Raw genomic sequence first — 19,952 nt, forward strand, 5'->3', positions numbered from 1 at the left:
TGTTACGTTATAACGCTGAAAATTGACCATCCCCAGCTGGCCCAAGCACGAGACGCTTTATTTCCCCGTTTTGTTTGTTTTTTCCCCAGATTGGGTTAAGTTCAGGGCATACGCCCAGCCAACGGAAGCCAAATTTTTAAAACTTAAACTATATAGGTAGGTACACTGTTATTAACTTAATTAGGGTACTCCTAAGGTTTAGGAAGAGTCACACTGAAGGGGCCAAAGAGCCGCATGTGGCTCGTGAGCCGCAGTTTGCCGACCACTGGTTTAGGGGAGCTTCAGGTCTTGGCTCTAGGGAGGACCAAATTTGGAGCTCAGGTACTTCAGGCTGCTCTTCTCTGGCTCTGCAACTTCATTGCTGTTTCACACGGTGGGGCCTAGACTTTCAGCCTTGGCTGGATAAGGAAACCAAATAACAGATGTGAAGGCGGCTCACCCAGTGTCACCTGGGCTGATATCCTGCGGGGAGGAGCTGTGTTCCGAGTGAAACAGGGACATACTGTTCTTATCCTGACCCCTCCCAAGTCCTATCAGGCTCAGCCCAGCCTAGAGGAAATTGGCACCTAATCTTGTCCTCAAAGGGCCCTGCCCTTGTTCTCAGCCCTCCCCTCAGCCTCCACGTGGCAGGAAGCCCTGGGTGGGAAGCCCAGCAGCTCATAATCCCAGGCTGCTTGTCCAATCAAAGAGCCGCTAGCCAGCCAGCCACAGATAAACCGAAGCCCATGCCCCTAACTGACGGCCCCGATCTAGCAACTTTGCAAAACCTGGCGATTCCGGCTGAGGCCACCCTCAGTTGGGGCCTCGGCCTCCCAGGTGGCAAAGGCCTCCCAGGTTGCAAAGTCGGGAGGGGCTGGTAAGCAAAGCGCCCAGAACCCAGGCCAGTGAGGATTTCAGCCCGAGTCACCCGGAAACTAGGTTTGGGCTCCACCCGCCCTCCTCTACCTTCCCCAAGCCACAACCAGCAGAGAGGCCTGCGGACGAGTGCAAGTCCGCACCGCCCCCACCCCTGCCCGCCACAGCACACCCGCGCTGTCCAGCCCGCTCCCTGAAGACCCCAGCCCGGCCCGCTGACCTCCCGGGGTAGTGGCGTATAGCGTGCCCCCCGGCGTGGTGCTGTAGCAGTCGGGCAGCCGGTCTCTGCCCCCGGGAATCGGGCAGCTCGTGAACGTGGACATAGCGAGCGAGATGAGCAGGAAGGCAAGCGGCTGAAGACGCGGAGTGCAGCAGTCTGAGGCGGACTCTGCCGACCACGTGCGGCCGCAGCCACAACATTCGGTCGACGTCACGCCCGGGGCGGGCCACCGGCCGTCACTCAACGTGAGGTTCCGCCCTCGAGGGAGCAAGCCCGTGGCTCAGTAAAAGTTGGAAGGAGTTCTTTTTTGGCCCAACGTTGGCAAGCCACCCTCTGAGTCCTGCAATCGCTCAGTTATTGACTAGTCACTGTTTACAGCTGGGCGCTGGGGACAAGTGAGGTACACCTTACTGCCATATATTAATTCACCCATTCCTTTTAAACAGTTTAAGACAGTAAATCACATTTTACAGACGAGGAAACTAAAATCCTGAGATTAAGTCACTGGTTCAAAGTCACATTATCTTCTAGGAGCCCCAGGAAGCTGGGATTCAGACCTGACTGTATCTGATTCCAGTGCCTGTGCCTTTCAGCGCAGCTGAGTACTGCCTCATTAATCAATTACAGTACAGGGTGAAAAGCGCCTTGAGGGCCTGGTACACAGCTTCAAGGGGGGAGGGCAGGGATGGAGGGTGGGTTTTCTGGAAGGAGTGATACCTGGAAGGATGAATAAAGGTTGGGGGATAGGAGAGGCCTGCTCTTTGATCTGTCAGCCACAGCTAACCTAAGCAGAGGAAACTAAGGAAGGGCAGGGGGCGAGTGACGAGTGCTTGTTCCTTCACTCTCTGGAAAGGAAGGCCAGACAGTCTGGCCTTAGGTTTTTTGATGCACACAGTGATATAAAAGGAGGAAGGAGAGGTGGTGGGAGAATAAGTCTAGTGCCTATATACACTAAAAATCACTTCATCCAGTTGTTTTCTGGCTTCTTTAAAATCAGTGTACCTCCACACCCCCTACCCTCCAAATAAAGTACAGACCAACTGACTTCATAAGATTTCCCCTTGGCTCTGATTCCTTCACTCATTAATTTAAAAAAGAAAGACTATTTTACAAGTCAGAGCTTCTCAAATTTTAGTGCACATAAATAACTGGAGAGCTTGTTAAAATGAGAATTCTGGCCCTACCTGGTTTGGCTCAATGGATAGAGCGTTGGCCTGTGGACTGACAGGTCCCTGGTTTGATTCTGGCCAAGGGCACATGCCTCGGTTGGGGGCTTGATCACCAGGAGGGGGCGTGCAGGAGACAGCCAATCAATGATTCTCTCTCATCGATGTTTCTATCTCTCTCTCTCTCTCTCCCTCTCCCTTCCTCACTAAAATCAATATATTTTTTTAAAAAAAAGAGAATTCTGAAAAAGGTCTGGGGTGGGACCTGAAATTCTGGGTTTTTAATAAGATCCTGGGTGATGCAGACCCTTGGTTCAGCAGGTCCTTAGAATCACACTTCAGGGATCAAGGATCTATATATTTTATGTCCTAAAGATGTTTTTAAACCTCTTACAAAGTAGTGTATACTTAAATAAAGTGTTTTAGCAGTGCTGGAGGGTAAGGCGTGGGAGCAGATTACGAGGAGCCATTTCTGACAACTAAGCTTTTAAGCAAGTAAGTAGTCTGGTGGGGGGAAGGAGGGATGGGATGGAGAACAGTGAGACTGAAGGTGAAGACTCCAGTCTAGTGAAATGGGGTAGGCAAAAGGGCAGTAACCGTGAGGACTGACAGAAGTGGAAGGGATCCAGATAAACAGAGGAGGAAGGATAAGGTGATTAAGGGTAGGGTAAGGGGAAGGGAGATAAATGAGGATAAATCTCCCAATCTCCTGACTTGAGATCCTTTGTAGCTAGTAATACCACTTAATATAACAGAGAACACAAGGAAAGGTCTTATCTTATATTGGGGATGTCTGATGTGCATGGATGGAGAAGCAGAACAAGGAACTAGATACACTGGTCTGAAGTTCAGAGAACTTTGAGCCAATGATGCAGATTTGAGTGGAGTGAAATCCTAGACCAGGGGTGGGCAAACTTTTTGACTCGAGGGCCACAATGGGTTCTTAAACTGGACCGGAGGGCCGGAACAAAAGCATGGATGGAGTGTTTGTGTGAACTAATATAAATTCAAAGTAAACATCATTACATAAAAGGGTACGGTCTTTTTTTTTTTTTAGTTTTATTCATTTCAAACGGGCCGGATCCGGCCTGCGGGCCGTAGTTTGCCCACGGCTGTCCTAGAGCAAGGGGTAAGATATCATTTGGTGAGAAGATAAACGAAAGAGGCCTGGGCACATCAACATGTGGAGGAAGAGGATTCACCAAAAGAAGCTGAGAAAGATCAGCCAGAGAAGGAGAACTAGGAGAGAAGTGTAAGTGGCTTCCAAGAAGGATTAGTGTGGAAATGAGGTCTCCCTTCTGTTAATCCATACTACAAAATAGCAGCAGCAGATACTACTATTATAAGACTGCTGGTAGAAGCTTACTTTTCTTGAGACACTGTGTGCTGTAAGGGCTAGGGAACTAGAGAATAGGTAGTGGCTTTAGAGAAAGCCAGATCATCATCTATGCAATATGGATCAATACTGATTACCTATTAGAGCAGTGGTCCTCAAACTACGGCCCGCGGGCCACATGCGGCCCACCGAAAACATTTATCCGGCCCGCCGGGTGTTTTTGCCGCCGCTGCCTGTCCTGCTTAGCAGCCGACTAGTCCCAGGCCCGCAGTGCGCATGTGTGGAATGTCTGAGGGACAGTGAACTGGCCCCCTGTTTAAAAAGTTTGAGGACCTCTGTATTAGAGTATGGGAACTTTAAAAAAACAAACACCTATACCCATGCCCCAAACCCAGAGATCGGCCTAAATCTACAAGGAAATATCAGGTCTCTGCCACCAGACAAATTACAGTTGACCCTTGAACTGTGCGGATTTTTTTCAATATACAGTCTGCCCTCCATATCCCCAGGTTTTGAATCCACAGGGCTAAACAGTATGCATTATTCGATGCCATTTTATATAAAGGACTTAAGCATCTCAAATTTTGGTATCCAAAGGGAGTCCTGGAACCAATCTTCTGTTCATACACCAAGGGACAGTACCATCAAGATAAAACGGGAGTTGAAAAGTAATCACAAAACAGGTTTGCAATTGGATCATTAGATTCTTGATTTGTTTTCAAAATTAGGTCTTGAATCCCAGGCTCCTGCCCTTTTTTGATAGTGGTCTTAACACACTTAAGTTGTGGATAATTAAAACCATCTTTTTCTCACCCATTTCCTAACAGGAGTTTGAAGGTAAAGGAACCTGCTGGTTGGCAAATGGTGACAAATCTTTGAGAATGAATAGAAAATGCAGCTTTATCAGAGCCCCTCACCCCAGGGCAGGGTCCACTGGAAGACGTCACAACCAGCCACACTTCTTGGTAGAAGACATCTAGGACTAGTTAGAGAACAAGGTGTTCAGAAGCTGTTTTCCTACAGGCTTGTTTGCCTCTTCCTGGGATCACAATGTGGTCCAAAGGTCTTACTTAAACAGTGGGACAGAACCATGTAAACAAAACGCGCCTCTCTGTTTGGCTTGAAACTATATGACCAGCCTTTCCCCTCTACAAGCTACCTCAAGCATACGATGACCCCCTCATATACTAATTTTGAGGTTTGAAGGAGGATTTGACCAGAATCTATAAGAACAGATAGAAGCTGTAGTTCCAAGTCCTGAGATTTCTTACCTCTGGTTAGGAGAGGGCACGATTGGCTGTCCAACTCTCTTCTTCACTCTGGTTAGCTGAGGTGGTGGGATTTCCCCTTTGAGAGCAGGGACTGAAGGAAGCAGACTGGCCTATAAAAGGGCAAGTCAGCACACTGTAGCCACAACAGGTTTATAGGGTCTTAAAACATCAGCAATTTTATTTTTTTTTTACATTGGAATTTTTTTTTTTTTTTACATTGAACACTACTCAAATAAGTGGGTCCAGAAACCTTGATCATACCATTTTATTCCTTGAAAGAGGTATTATTCTCATAGGGTTTGATCTATGTCTCAGCAGGATGTTTCTTAATGACTTGAGGGCTCACTATTGATGTGCAAGGTTTTCTTCTTCCTCCACTAAAATCTCAAAATCAATAATGGGACTCCACAACAGCAGGCTTTTATTCCATGTGAGAATCAGTGGGTAGGAGCTCTCAAACGTTAGCAATGTAAACACTTTACTGGCTTCCAGTATCTGGAATATACCATATATTCTCATTCACAGGAAAAGGGAGAGAATCTGTATTAGAACTAGGAGACTATTGGGTTCAATATGTTCAATTTCATTTTCAGATGAGGAAAGTGAAACCCAGAAATAAGAAATGATTTGCCCAAGGTCATATAGCTTCAAGTGGCAGAAATGAAAATAGTTTAGGCTTCTGACTCTGGTTCCACTGTACCCAGGCTGCCTCCCCCAAAATCCCTTGTATATTTTGTATCGTGGTATCTCCCATGTATCCCCCTTGTATATTTTGAAAGTAATTAAGTCCTTACCTGAGCTAGGTTTAATCCAAGGTTCAGGTTGGTAAAAGAGCAGTGAAGTAATACCAGGAAGAGGCAAGACAGAGGAAGAAGAGATTATAGCAGGCAAAATGGGATGGGGAGTAGGCTACTGGGATCCAAATGGTCAGAAAGAAGGCAGTGCTGGTAAGAGGCAGGGAGCAGGATAAATAACTACTACTAACTACACAGCTTCTATCTCTTCCTAATTCTTCTAGGGGGTTTCTCATAATTGCCTCTCTTTCTCATGGGTTCTAGTTCCTGAGCTGAGATATAATTTTTCATTCTGTTGTTCTCAAGGTGCATAAGATAGGGTAAAGGGCTCTTCCAGATAATTCAAATGTATTATAGATAGTTAAGATAGAACAAAACTCACCTTTTTGTCCCAAATAATAATTTACTTAATATCATCTCTCACTGGTATATGTTTCAAGAGTCATTTCATTCATTTCACTAATAATAGGTGATTTTTTTGTTATTGATAAATGGAAACAGCAGGATATGTAGGTGATCAAAGGGGTCTTTTACCCTCTTTAAGGGAAGGGGGTCTCTTGAGAACACGATGTAGTTTTCAAGCACTACAAAAGGCAAAATCTTCCAATACCAGTGATATATATGCTCCAAATTCACTCAAAATAGAAAATAAGGCATGAGCTTAAGGAAGTTCTCATATGTAAGATGATATGGAAGACAAAGAAGCAGGTATGTCCCACAAAGAATAAACATGCTGTGTCTCATCTAGTGGTGGCTCTAGGAGCCAGGCAGAGAAGATTAAGAATAACTGTTGGTATAACAGTAGAAAAGTGCTGCTTGCATGGTTCTACCCCTAATGACTATTTTTCTGTGCATCCTTTTTTTTTTTCTTTTTTTGGTTGATTTTTTGTTGTTATTTTTTTGTCTGTGCATCCTTCTTTGCCTTGATATGAGCTTTGGCTTCTCTATCAGCCTCAAACATTTTCTTGCTTGTTTGCTTGATTGATTTATTTATAATTCTCACCCGAGGATATTTTCCCCATTGATATTGTTTTTTATTTTTAAAGAGGGTGGAAGGGATGGGAGAGACAGAGAGAAATATCGATGTGAGAAAGACATATCACACATTGATTGGTTGCTTCCCACACAAGCCCTGACCAGAGCCCGGGATCAACTCTACAATCAAGGTACATGTCCTTGACCAGAACTGAACCAAGGACCCTTCAGGCCTCAGGCCAATGCTCCAATAACGGAGCCAAACCAGCTAGGGCAATGGTTCTTTTTCTTGAGAGAGAGAGAGAGAGAGAGAGAGGATAGGAGAGAGAGTGAGAGAGAAACACTGATTTGTTCTTTCACTTATGTGTGCATTCATTGGTTGCTTCTTGTATGTGCCCTGACTGGGGATAGAACCCACAACCTTGGCATATTGGGATGATGCTCTAACCAACTGAGCTATGCAACTCAGATCCTACTGCATCAGATTCTCGGCTTAGCCTATGGTTTGGCCAAAGCAGTAAATCCCAGTATTCCTACGGTTAGCTTGTTAAACATATTGGCTCTTCATACTTGGGACTAATTCTGGAACTAAGCCCAGAATTAGTCACATATTTATAAGCATTACTCAGCTGATTCAACAATACAACAGAATTATAGGAGCCATCTCTGCCCCCTTCTATGTCCCAACCCAAACAAAACTTAAAAGACATAAAACCAAAATATTTAGATTAAAAAGTCAGGATGCACAAAAGGAGCCTGAAGTTGATAGTTGGGTGTAGTTTGTTCAGTATCATCTGATTGAAATCCTATTGTTCTTCATGACATATTCATGATCCATAAAGAGCTAAAACCTGTCAATGACCTATCAATCTGCTAATGTCTGATAAGAAACATTGAAGGGGCTTGAAACTTTTTCACTTATAAAATGATATGGAAGAGAAAGAACAAGGAATGTTTAATATAGAATAAGTAGATAACTAGTCTTAAAAGAGCGTTTTTCAAGGCAGTTTAAGAATGGACTCTAAAGTGTAAAATGTGAGAAGCCTCTTACAAATATAGTACTAACAACCTGGTTTAATATGACTGTGGATTGGGTGGTACCTGCATGACTATTGAAAGGATCACACCCCACTTCTAAATACTGTTCATCTTTTTATTGAATATTCTGGTAAATATTTCACATTAATACAGGCTACATTAAGTAGAGCCACTATATGACAAGAAATTTACTCAACTTTTTCCTTTTAAGTATGTAAACAACTGTACATGTATTTACCACCCTAAAAGGTAATCATCTAATTCTCTTCTGCATAAAAGTAGCATTCAGTATGTTTAGCCAAAGCACTAAGTTCAAAATGGCTAAACTAACCACAGAACATAATCAGGTGGATAGGAAATCACTTTGTTCTTATACAATGGACAATCAAATTTCCATTGCTAAAGCCTCAGAGAAAATTTCTTAGTTAGGCACATTAAAAAAAAAAAAATCCCCGGGGTTCTTCCAAGATCATAGGTTTCTCAAACAAGGCTAAAGAATAAGACCTTCTAACTTAGTTGACATATTTGAGATGCATGTTTCCAATATGAGGTGCCCACGTGCCAGGCCAAATCTGAAAAGGGGGAGGAAAAATTGGAATTTCTAATTAGGAATCTTTAGACATTTACAAAATGAATATATAAATGCAATGGCAATTCTGTTTCTGCCTAGGAAGAATACATACACATGAAATAAAATGCTGAGTAGCATCATCTTGATATTGAAAAACTTAATTCAGAACAAGGTAATCAGATGTCATGACTTTTGATATTTAGAACTTGTACTACCCAAAGAATGACATGAAAAATCTGAAAAAATAAAAGACTATTAAGTCAATTTTACCTGCTGGGCATCAGTACATTCAGTTGAATTTTGAATAACTTTTATCATAGGATTCCAAGCAGGATCTGGGTTATGAAGTCCATTAAATAGAGGACCTCCTGGAACATCAGCAAGCTGAGGATGAGAGGGTATTATGGTGCCTCCATACATGGAAATTGGCAGACCCTAAAACAGCAGAACGAAAGGTTTAACCATCAAGTAATTATAAAAATGATTCCATAACACCAATCTCTTTAGTTTTCCTTCATTCAAAGAACTCCAGAGGATACTGTAAGTTCAGCACGATACAGTGTTGAGAAACCAAAAGTGGTTATCTGCATCATCAACACTTTTCAACAAGAAGAGAAAAAAACAACTAAATCCACTATCAAATCATTAGGAAATTTCCTATATTTGATGAACACATATAATACCTCAATTTTCCCATATTTTAGTTTCACTAATAAGCTTGTGCTAAGAAGTAAAGTGGAACTCTATATGACTGCTTGCAGCCATAACCCGGCTTTATGGCAGCCAGAAAGCTCTCAGAGCAGACAAGAGGGCATTAGGAAGCTGGCAGCCAGCTTTTTGAGGGGGAGAGGCTGCCCTAAAGCTGTGGCAGCAAAATCCAATTTCTCAGACTTTCTGGGAAGATGGGGGCATCTTCAGGATAGTTTGAGGACAAACTACTGGAGACAACACAATCCACTCTTGAAATTGGATAAAGGATCTGGCAAAGTCATGGAAACAAACTAGTTCCACCAAAAGGGAGAATTATTTCAATACAAATATTCCTTAACATGTGACTACATTGGCTGGCAAAGAATTAAACAAGTTACAATGATATTTGTCAACTCACTTTAGAAAAATCCACAAAACTGCTTGCCATAGGCTGATGAAAAATGTTAGAGGGGGCTACCATTCCAGAATCATCTCTTTCCATTGGCTGATGCTGGGAGAATGTGCTTGGGTCTGATAATTGTTGATGCATTGGATGGTTCCCTATCACAGACTGTGACCAACCTGATAAGCCTTCTGGAAAGAAGAATTGAAAACAGGGTTTGATATTTATTTGGGTAAAATAACAAACATTACCACTTGATATTTTTTCATACTAATTTTACCAAAATGATTCCCTTGAAGAACTCAGGGTATGTTCATAATAACCTCTTCAAATAAAAAAAACCCAGTTCCTGGAAAACTGGGTGAAGTCCTTTGAGTACCCAAACAGTCTACCTTGTCCAAAAGATTAGGTGCTTTGAGAAAGAACTCAAATGATTGTCCCATTTTACATGGAAAAACTTGAGAGAGAAAGGAAATACACTTTGAATCTTTTACTTCTAATCAATTCTCTATTTGTTATTTTATACAGATCATATATTATTATTATTATATATTACATATCCTATATAATAAAACCCTAATATGCAAATTGTCCGAACAGCGGAACGACCAGTTGCTATGATGTGCACTGACCACCAGGGGGCAAACGCTGACCGCAGGAGTGCTGCTCAGCCAGAAGCTGGCTCATGGCAGTGCTAAGGACCCCTCGGGGCATGTCCGACTGCCTCCCAAGAGGGCACAGGCCAGGCTGAGGGACCCCCCCTCCAGTGCACCAATGTTGTGCACCAGGCCTCTAGTATTATATAAAATATAACATTCCAGACCTTGAGACTGGGTTGAATTCTTCAAAAGTCTAAATACCACTACTGATTGTTAAGTGTTGAAAATATATATATTTTTTAATTTTACTTTTAAGGAACTAAGAGTTAATGGCAAAATCCCACAACTTTCTTGAGATATCCCTCCAGACAGAGGGCAAGGTAACTGTACCTGACATGGCGTTGACACCAAATGACCAGATTCCACTGTGTCCAACAGGAGCGACAAAACTGGTCCCCACAGGGGCTTGTGCAACAGACCCTCCTTGCCGAATCCGGGCTAGTCTCTCTGTTCCAATGGGGGGAGGTATCTTTCGATCCTGACTGGCATTGCCTCCTTTTGGTTGGCCCAAGGCTGGTGGGGCAGAAGCGGCTGAAAGAGGTGAAGATGATCCCGAAGAAACAGATGGAATAGGAGAGTCACCTGGTGGCAAAATATTTCTCTATTGTTTTATTACATATAAAAACTAATGATAAGAATATGAGAAACCTTGTTGGAAAGATCTATTCCAAAACATAGGTTCTGTAAAGAAAAATTCATAATTTTATAAGATCATTCAAATGAGAATATATAAGTTCTATAAACAATACTACCTTCTGCCTATAGGAAGTATAAACAAATAGACTAAAAAAAATGTCCAGATTTAACTGAACAAGGTTAGAAAAGAATAAGAATAAGAATAATTTATTCTTATTCTAGTTCTAAATTATCTTATCAAAATATATATTGTCATATTTTAAATTAACTTAAATGTGGCAATGTTTGCACAGTACCTAGCATATTGTCTGGAAAACAGCTGGTGGCCCTCTATACTTATTAGTTGTTTTTATTTATTTTTCCCTTTCTACAGTCCTTTTTTTTTCAATAAGGAAGAAAAGTTAAATATTAGCAAAGCATCAAAGGATTCAACTCATGGCTTTGTTTCTTAATGGGACTGTCAGGTAATACGGGAAGTATTCCTTATCAAAAGGGCCAATACTCACTGTCTACCTCATGATGCTCATTAAAAAAATAAAAAATCCTGTTCAAGCACTGTTAGAATTTCATCTATTCAAAATATTGATATAAATAAGTCAGAATAGAGGTATACTTTTACTTATAAATTGCAATAATGCCTAAAGTGTAATATATAAATAAATAAACGAGGAATCATACCACACTGACCAAATACATAAATTCAACTTCTTTTCAGACTTAAGAAATTATTTCACAATACTGTCCCTAAACGGTCCTTCTATAAAATTACTTGAAGTACCTCTTTTCTTGAACCAAGTCCCAGTGTAAACATTTCTGGCTTGGAAGAAGAGCTTGACTCTTCTCAAGTTTCCTATCCTACAAATGACTGACGATTTTTGACATGACTACAATACAAACCTTAGGTATGTGCATACTATTTAGAATACTGAAGTTACAATATAGTGCTCCCTGAAACAAATGGTTTAATAACTTATTCAAGACTTTTTGGGAAGAGTTCCTCCAGGATCCCTACATGAGTTTGAGGCGCTTGTCCAAGGATGGGGAGAAAAATGTTGTCTGTTGAAACTAGGAGTTCCAACAGGAGCTGGCCCTTGCAGGAAAACGCGTGTTCCTGGTATGCCGGAAAAACTTGTCAGAGGAGCAGAAGAGGAAGATGGGGAGCTGCCTGATGGGTCAATGGATGGTAACCCTGAAATAAAACAGGCCCAAGACATCCAAATTAGCTAAGGCTTTAAAATGGAAAATCCAAGGTTCAATTAATTCCTTTTTAAAAAGGAGAAAGCATGTAGTTAATTTCATAGATCATAGCAAAAATAACCCATTTACTATGTGCTGTATGGCCCAAACCAATTGTTTTCTTGCATTCCAGAAGGATATCACTAAACAGCACTAGACATAGAAAAGTGATGCCAATGTTTAAGAATGGCAGTTACCAGCTAGGTCAGTTTTCACTGGAGGGGACATGAAATGAGTGTATGTTGTGACTAAGTGGTACCCATCAATAACTTCTGCTTTTGGGGAAAATCTCAAAGCGCAGCTGTGCATCTATATTGTCATTTTTTATGGAAGATGAATAACAAAACCTACTAATGTTTTGTTCCTAACAGGGAGGAAAAGCATACTATTAAAGATAATTCCAGTATGCCATCTGATAAATAAAAATCAGTTACCAATTATATGAAAGTTTTTATCTAGGTTGTATAAGTTTAAATTAACAGTCTTCTCAAATTCCATTTCTTTCTCTGGAGAAGTATTTGGGAAAGGGGACAAGGTTATGGAAAAGGATTATAGGTGCTCATTTCAGGAAAAAGTAGTTAATATCAACAAAAAACTGTCAAAATTTTTTTCAAGCTGGTATTATTCATATGTTTAAAGTATATAATTCAGAGGTTTGTCTTTAAATTATATAATTCACAGGATTGTGCAACCACCACAATCAATTTTAGAACAATTTTGCCTACCCTAAAAGAAACTGTATACATTACCTGTCAATCTCCATTGTCCTTTACCACATATCCCCACCTCTAAGTAGCCACTAATAAACTTTCTGTCTCTATAGATTGCCTGCCTATTCTAGAAATTTCATATAATTGGAATCATACAACATGTGTTTTTTGTGACTGGCTTCTTTCGCTTAGCATACTGTTTTTAGCGTTCATCCATGTTGTAGCATAAATCAGTACTTCCTTTCTTTTCTTTTCTTTTTTTAATCCTCATCTGAAGATATTTTTTTCATTGCTTTTCAGAGAGTGGAAGGAAGAGAGGGCAGGGCAGGAAGGGGGAGAGAGAGAAAGAATGGAAGAAACAATGATGTGAGAGAGGACACACTGACTGGTTACCTCCCACAGGTGCCCCAACTGATGCTCTAACTACTGAGAAACACCAGCCAGGGCAGTACTTCCTTTCTCTCTATTATATCTATCTGATTATATAGAAACTAGAGGCCCGGTGCATGGATTCGTGCACCGGTGGGGTCCCTTGGCCTGGCCTGTGCCCTCTCGCAATCTGGGACCCCTCGGGGGATGTTGGAGAGCCAGTTTCGGCTGGATCCCTGCAGGCCAGGTCGAGGGACCCCACCGGTACACGAATCCATGCACCGGGCCTCTAGTATGCATATAAGATTTTTGGTTAATCTCTTCTTGCCCTCCGCCCTCCCCTCTGAGATTCATCAGTCTGTTCCATGTTTCCATGCCTGTCCACTGAGCATCTGCCTCCTGATGGTCATTGCACGTCATAACTACTGGACGGTTGGGTGGTCACTTAGGCTTTTATATATATAGATTATAATATATTAATATTCCAGAGGCCCGGTACATGAAATTCGTGCACTCGGGGGGGAGGGGGCCCTCAACCCAGCCTGCGCCCTCTCACAGTTCGGGAGCTCTCGGGGGATGTCTGACTGCTGGCTTAGGCCTGTTCCAGCAGTCAGACATCCTTAGCACTGCCATGGAGGCGGGAGAGGCTCCTGCCACCGTCGCTATGCTAGCCAGCCATGAGCCTGGCTCCCCACAGGGGGAGTGCACTGACCATCAGGGGGCAGCTCCTGCACTGAGTGTCTGCCCCCTGGTGGTCAGTGTGCATCATAGTGACCGGTCGTTCCGCCATTTGGTTGACTTACATATTAGCCTTTTATTATATAGGATTATGATTATATCTAATGTATTATAATAAAAATAGTATCTCATTATATAGACACTAGAGGCCCGATGCACAAAATTCTCCCAGCTGCTGGCATTGGCTTCCCTCTGGCACCCAGGACCTGGGCTTCCCTCCGGCCGCTGTCAGGCACCTGGGAACCGGGCTTTCCTCGCAACCCTGGCTTTGTGTGGAAGGTCGTCCAGTCTAATTAGCATATTATGCTTTTATTATTATAGATACTATACCACATTTCGTTTCTCCACTTATCATTAGAGGGACAGTGGGTTGTTTCCACTTTTTGGCTATTATCAATAATGCTGTTACGAACATTTATGTACCAGTTTTTGTGCAGACATTTGTCTTTGCTTAGGTATACCTAGGAGTAGAATTACTAGAACATATGGTAACTGTTTAAATTTTTGAGGAAATGTCAAACTTTTTCCAGTGGCTGTACCATTTTAAATTTCCACCAGCAGTGTTTGAGGTTTCAAATTTTTCATATCCTTTCTCATCCTCCTAAGTATTTTTATTTGTAAACTAGGAGAGTAAATTATCCATAGAGAAGAGCACCAGCAAAAGAAATAGTACAGGCAATTAAGAAATGTTGACCCCAGGATTAATGCTTGCTTTCTTATTATTATTTTAATTAGCAATAAGTTATTTTGATATTATGGATCGGAATAATTCAGGTCCCAAAACCAAACTAAATAGATGATTTCCTTTACCCCCCCCCCCCCCCCCCGAGACATTCATAATCTGTACATTTTCTGGGATGTAGTATGTGAAGTCCAAAGGACTCAAACACTGGAAAATTAGAACTCTGAAGTCCAACTCTGGCTAAGGTACTATATAAATTCACGTATTAGTGGCAGTCAAGTCAAGAATTAATAATGCCTTCTATCACAGCCTGAGCATTGGCAATGAATTCTTTTATTCTGGGGCCTTTGAGAACCTCAGTTTCCCCAAAATGAAATTTTAAAATAGATACCTATTTATAAAAAAGAAAAAAAAATCCTAAGATAATATTTTGGACTATAGATGGTCTCATGTAAGGTTGTATTTCTATTTGAAAGAAGATACAACAGCTACATTTTCCTGAAAAAACAAGTAAATGAAACATATCAGATATGAAAGCTAAGGCTCTACCATATCCATAAACTCACAAATTTTAAACAACATAGATCAGTTCATAATTAGCAAAAAGGAAGGATGGAGTATGGGACAATTTACCACTGGAGTAAAAATGTTTAGTGGCAGTAATACTTACCCCTATTATATGTCTGCCACAGTTACTAATTTGTTTTTCAGAATAGTGCAGATTGGAGTGAAATTTGGCTTTTAGAATCCAGAAAATAGATTCTGGTTTTCCAAATATCTCCAAGCCAACACTGGGTTTATATCTTTCTATATATTTCTTATAACTCCTCAGCAACTAATTTCTGATTTTGAGGAATGAATAGCTAAATATAAGCTGGTCTTTTTAAAATAAAGAAAAATGCATGGATTCCTTCAACCAGCTCCATCTAATGTAAATAACAGAGTATTATTAAACAACATCATTTAATATTTGGTCTGGAAACAAAGAATGAAGATTACAGACTGGTACCTAAACGCCTTTGTAACTCAAACGTTTTAAATCTGAGAAAAGTAAGCAATCGCTGTGAATTAAAAAGTCTGTAAACTTGGAGTCCCTGAAGCATCCTATAAATCTTGTTTTATTAATATTATCTTATACCAATTCTAAGAAAATGGATTGACACAAGGTCACTGATATGAGGGACAGACAGATCAGATAAAGAGCATAAGGCAGCTCGTCATATGTGAGTGATTGACTTACAGCTACTTTTTTGCCTAATCAGCAATCATTAAAGGGTCTTTACTATTTATGACACATTCTCATTTCTTTAAGATTATGCAATATTATGTACAAAATAAACTCTTTATTATTATTTTAGAATATTAGAATATGCTGTTAGAGCCCCAACCTGAGCTGCAGTGATAGTTATAATAACTTACCAGCTGGGCTAGTAGAAACTCGCTGGGAAGGTGGTCTGAAGCCAGGTGCCTTGGAGTTGTCAGGGTGCACATTTTCCAAGTGTCCAAGTACAGAGTTATTTAGGAACGCTGACTGAACAGTGAAAGAGGCATCTGCAGCAACTCGTGAGGATAGTGGAGCATCTCCCCATCCCTGGTTAGCTGGCACCTGACTACTATCAAAAAGACTACTGAAGTGATTGAAAAGTGTGGCTGGGCCAAAAGTCGGCGGCAACGATTTATTTGCTGGGTTAATGTGCATCTGAGAACCATTCATAATGTTCATGGCTGAAGAAAGCTGCACTGCAGCTGGTGGGCCTTGAGGTGGTGTTAAAGGAACTGGATTTGTAACAAAAATAGACTGGGGATCCTGGTGTAGAGTAGCATTTGGAACCACTGAGTAAAAAGAACCTCTGGGCTGCATTCGATGAGAAACTCGAGGTGCTGGTACAGCTAATTGAGGTAAATTATTGTTATCCTGATTATCAGCAGCAACCAATCTTGGTGATGCCAAAGTCAATGGAGTAGGTTCTGAATTAGATGCAAATGGCATTGACATAGGACTTAATTCAGACACACTGGATGACTGGGCCTCCTCCTGTGTGTTGTTAGAAGGAGTGGGACTGTTGGATGGGTGAGTTTCTGGAGCTCCTGGCGTGTTACTGGCAGAGCTATTACAGCTATTTGCAGTTGAAGATGGCGTACACAGGTTTGCCGTGGGTTGGTCCTGTGTGGACACTTTTTCTTTTGGGGATGGCATGGCAGAGAAAGACTCCATCTTTTGTGAAGAAAGTTGTGCTTGAGGAGCACTTGTAGATAGAAATGTGGTGGGAACTTGTCCACTAGTGATCGGCGCAGAAGAGACTGAAGGCAGGGAACTACAAGTGCTTGTCACAGAAGAAATCACTGTTGCTGGAGGACTTGTCTTAGGCACACAGGCAAACAACTGCTTTCTGACTGACGAAGGAGTCCGGGTGTTAGTCACGCACAGTTGCTGACTGGCAGCAACTACAGAAGGGACAGTGATAGGACAACTGGCAGTGGCTAGTCCAGCAGACTCAGAGGGTAAAACAGTACCATTCTGGTTAGGTAGACGGCTTGTAGAATTATGCTTGGGAGAGCTATTTGCGTTGCCAGGATTCACAGGTCTCACTGGGAATGGTCCCCAAGTGTTAGGAGAGGGTGAAAAGGTTCCTCCAAACTGGGCCATGGGTAAGCGAGGATGCCGAATCTGTTGCATAGTCTGAGCAGCCAGGAGAGCAAAATGAGGATGGGGATAGGCTAAGGGTAGAGAAACTGGGAAAGAAGAACGTACATTTGTTGGAACGTTCTTGTTAAGTTTATTAGTGGCCTGGAACGTAGATAATGTTGTTGCCTGTGAAGTTACAAGAGTTGGAGCACCTAAGGGAAATGCATTTTTACTGGAAGCTGCTGTGGTGCCTACTCCAGACGAGAAGTTTGCATGGATGGACTTGGTGCTGGTAGGTGTTCTGATATGATTTTTAGGAATCAAGTCTTCCAGTTCCTTAGCAGGATCTTGAATAAGTGCATTGATAAGTTGAACTGCATATCTTGTTGATTCTGTACCACCCCTGGGGAAAAAACAAAAACAAGATAAATAACATAAAAAACAACAACAGGTAATCTTTGCCATGAAAGAAAATTCTTTATTCTACTATAACTAACAAAAGTATGCTTCTAATAAAATTTAATTTCTACACAGAACTAGCAATATACATTTTCTACAGTTACCTTATTGTGATCATTCTCTCGCCATTCTTATCTTTTTGCTTATCCACATCAATATGGGCACCAGTAACATCTTGTATTGCGGTGATGTTGCACCCTCCTCTTCCCATTATCCTGGAAACCACTGAAGCTGGAACAGATAATTTCTTTGACCTAAAAAACGAAGACTACACATGAGCTTAAGCGTTCAAATTTGCCTGAAATATCACACGTAAGCCAAACTGCAGTGACTATACGTATTGACTCTTTCTAAATTAAAATAATGCATACCATATTGTTAAATTTCATACTGAAAAACAGTGGCTAGCTTATCAATATCAACAAGTTATACTTAGCAATAAAGAAGAAAGCCTCAGATTTGAACTACATAAAAAGCAATTCACAAGTGGAGCCTGGGACTTCCACTTGTGTGTGAGGTGATTGGTTGCCAGAGAGAAGACTAGAGGCTGATAATGGGATCTGACAAGATGGCCCGATGGTCCTGCAGGATTGTCAAAGAAACCCAGTGTTTGCTGGCACAACCAGATGAGAATAACACCCATTATTTTCAGGTGGTCATTGTAGACCCTAGAATTCCTCCTTTGAGGGAGGGACCTTTAAACTTGAACCTTCCTTCCAGAAGAATACCCAAATAGCAGCTCCTAAATAATAAAAAATTATTATTTTAATGTAGACAAGTTGGGAAGAATATATTTAGATATTTTGAAAGCTAGAGCATGGAGTAGGCTATATGCCATGAATAATACTTAAATCTATCTGATCAAGTGTGCATCCTGTCTCCCGTTTTGACAAGACTTCTTCCTTTTTTGTTTGCATTTATGGACACAAAATCTTGGAAATATTACAGAATAAAAGCCCAGAAACTTCAGTCGTTTGGTGATTAAATGCACACCTGCAAATCTATGTCTGTCCTGATTACCGGTTGTAAAGTGTGAACAGAGGCTAGAAGTATCATCTGGATTGTGTATGACATTTAAAAGCAGTGACCTCTCGCTGCTCTTATTCATTTCGCCATCATGGCTTAAGTATAATGCAGTGTGAAGGTAGTTATCAGGGTTAGCTGCAGGAGTGTGGGTGTTTTTCTTTTTTTGAGAAGGAAGTTAGTTTTAATTTTATAGGCTCCTTTCCCCCTTTTTATGATGATCTAATTGCATTAAAAGCAGCTAATCAGTTTTTCAGAATATGCTCTCTAGCCAAGTCTAACTTTATTTAAACGTTATAAATAGATAAGCTTGATGTCTGAATCAAAATGGGACCATTAAACAAACACCATAACCCTAATAACATTGTGATTTGCTGTCAAGTATAGAATCTTCCCTTTAAGAAGAAACTTGTGGCCATTTTGTAAACTAAATCTTATGTTTTTAAAAAATTTTTGTTTTAATATTTTTTGTTATTCTAAATCCAATGTTTGTTGTTTCCTATAAAATATGCATGCAAAATTTATACATTACTTCTAATTTTGCTTTAACCTACAGCAGGGGTCCTCAAACTACGGCCCACGGGCCACATGCAAATACAAATATTGTATTTGTTCCCGTTTTGTTTTTTTACTTCAAAATAAGATATGTGCAGTGTGCATAGGAATTTGTTCATAGTTTTTTTTTAAACTATAGTTCGGCCCTCCAACGGTCTGAGGGACAGTGAACTGGCCCCCTGTTTAAAAAATTTGAGGACCCCTGGCCTACAGTTTAAAATAATAACTACATTCAAATTATTCATTAATTAATTGGTCTATGTAAGTTAAAAAGATAAGACTAATTCTTCTTACCTTCGTACAACTTCTTTCCACCCTTCTTCTCTTTTTTGCCCCCTTTTAGGGCTGGTCAGATTCAGCTTTATGTTTGGAGAGTTTAATGGCAATGACACTGACTTATAGCTTGTTGATAAGGAACTAGAATTCACTTCACCTTCAGGTCTGAGAAGAGAGAAATAGCAAATCCAATAAAAGATCAATTTTAAGTTAGAAAATCAAGAGATTATTATGGACAACATTATGCTGAAATACTTGAATTAAAATTTGGCACATCAAATTATCAACAATTCAGAAAAATAGAAATAGGACAAAGAGTCCAACATCTATTTTAGTATAAAAATGGATTCGGAAGTCAAAAGTTGTACTATCCTATATAATAAAACCCTAATATGCAAATCAACCGAATGGAGGAATGATCAGAGGAATGACTGGTCGCTATGGTGTGCACTGACCACCAGGGGGAAGATGCTCAACGCAGGAGCTGCCCCCTGGTGGTCAGTATGCTCCCACAGAGGGAGAGCCGCTCAGCCAGAAGCCAGGCTCACGGCTGGCAAGCACAGCGGCGGTGGTGGGAGCCTCTCCTGCCTCCGCTGCAGGTGGGTGGTAAGGAGCAAGGGGTCTCGGACTGCGAGAGGGATGTCTGACTGCCGTCAGGGGATTG

At 41.2% G+C, this 19,952-nt stretch overlaps 2 protein-coding genes across 8 annotated transcripts in view; both read right to left on the reverse strand.

Annotated features, from left to right (window-relative positions):
• Nucleotides 1-1,234, reverse strand: part of EIF4EBP3 (eukaryotic translation initiation factor 4E binding protein 3) — a 2,167-nt gene extending 933 nt beyond the window's left edge. Inside the window, exon 1 of the mRNA XM_006086497.3 lies at nucleotides 1,076-1,234. Coding sequence (XP_006086559.1) covers nucleotides 1,076-1,178 — 103 coding nt within the window. The 5' untranslated portion in view covers nucleotides 1,179-1,234. The remainder of the gene's footprint in view (nucleotides 1-1,075) is intronic.
• Nucleotides 1,235-1,324: 90 nt separating this feature from the next.
• Nucleotides 1,325-19,952, reverse strand: part of LOC102426990 (ankyrin repeat and KH domain-containing protein 1) — a 121,423-nt gene continuing 102,795 nt past the window's right edge. For 2 of the 7 annotated variants that reach the window (XM_006086491.3, XM_006086490.3), the window contains 8 exons: nucleotides 19,307-19,453; nucleotides 17,539-17,688; nucleotides 15,769-17,378; nucleotides 11,627-11,803; nucleotides 10,309-10,560; nucleotides 9,335-9,510; nucleotides 8,497-8,661; nucleotides 7,753-8,227 (listed from right to left, as the gene is read on the reverse strand). In XM_006086491.3, coding sequence (XP_006086553.1) covers nucleotides 8,168-8,227; nucleotides 8,497-8,661; nucleotides 9,335-9,510; nucleotides 10,309-10,560; nucleotides 11,627-11,803; nucleotides 15,769-17,378; nucleotides 17,539-17,688; nucleotides 19,307-19,453 — 2,737 coding nt within the window. In that variant the 3' untranslated portion in view covers nucleotides 7,753-8,167. Of the gene's footprint in view, nucleotides 1,461-4,494; nucleotides 4,560-4,848; nucleotides 4,959-7,749; nucleotides 8,228-8,496; nucleotides 8,662-9,334; nucleotides 9,511-10,308; nucleotides 10,561-11,626; nucleotides 11,804-15,768; nucleotides 17,379-17,538; nucleotides 17,689-19,306; nucleotides 19,454-19,952 lie in introns of those variants that run through there. The other 5 variants (XM_023752074.1, XM_014453824.2, XM_023752075.1 and 2 more) reach the window with 5 other exon arrangements.

The sequence above is a fragment of the Myotis lucifugus genome, unplaced genomic scaffold (genome assembly GCF_000147115.1).
Source record: "Myotis lucifugus unplaced genomic scaffold, Myoluc2.0 scaffold_28, whole genome shotgun sequence".
Taxonomy (NCBI): domain Eukaryota; kingdom Metazoa; phylum Chordata; class Mammalia; order Chiroptera; family Vespertilionidae; genus Myotis; species Myotis lucifugus.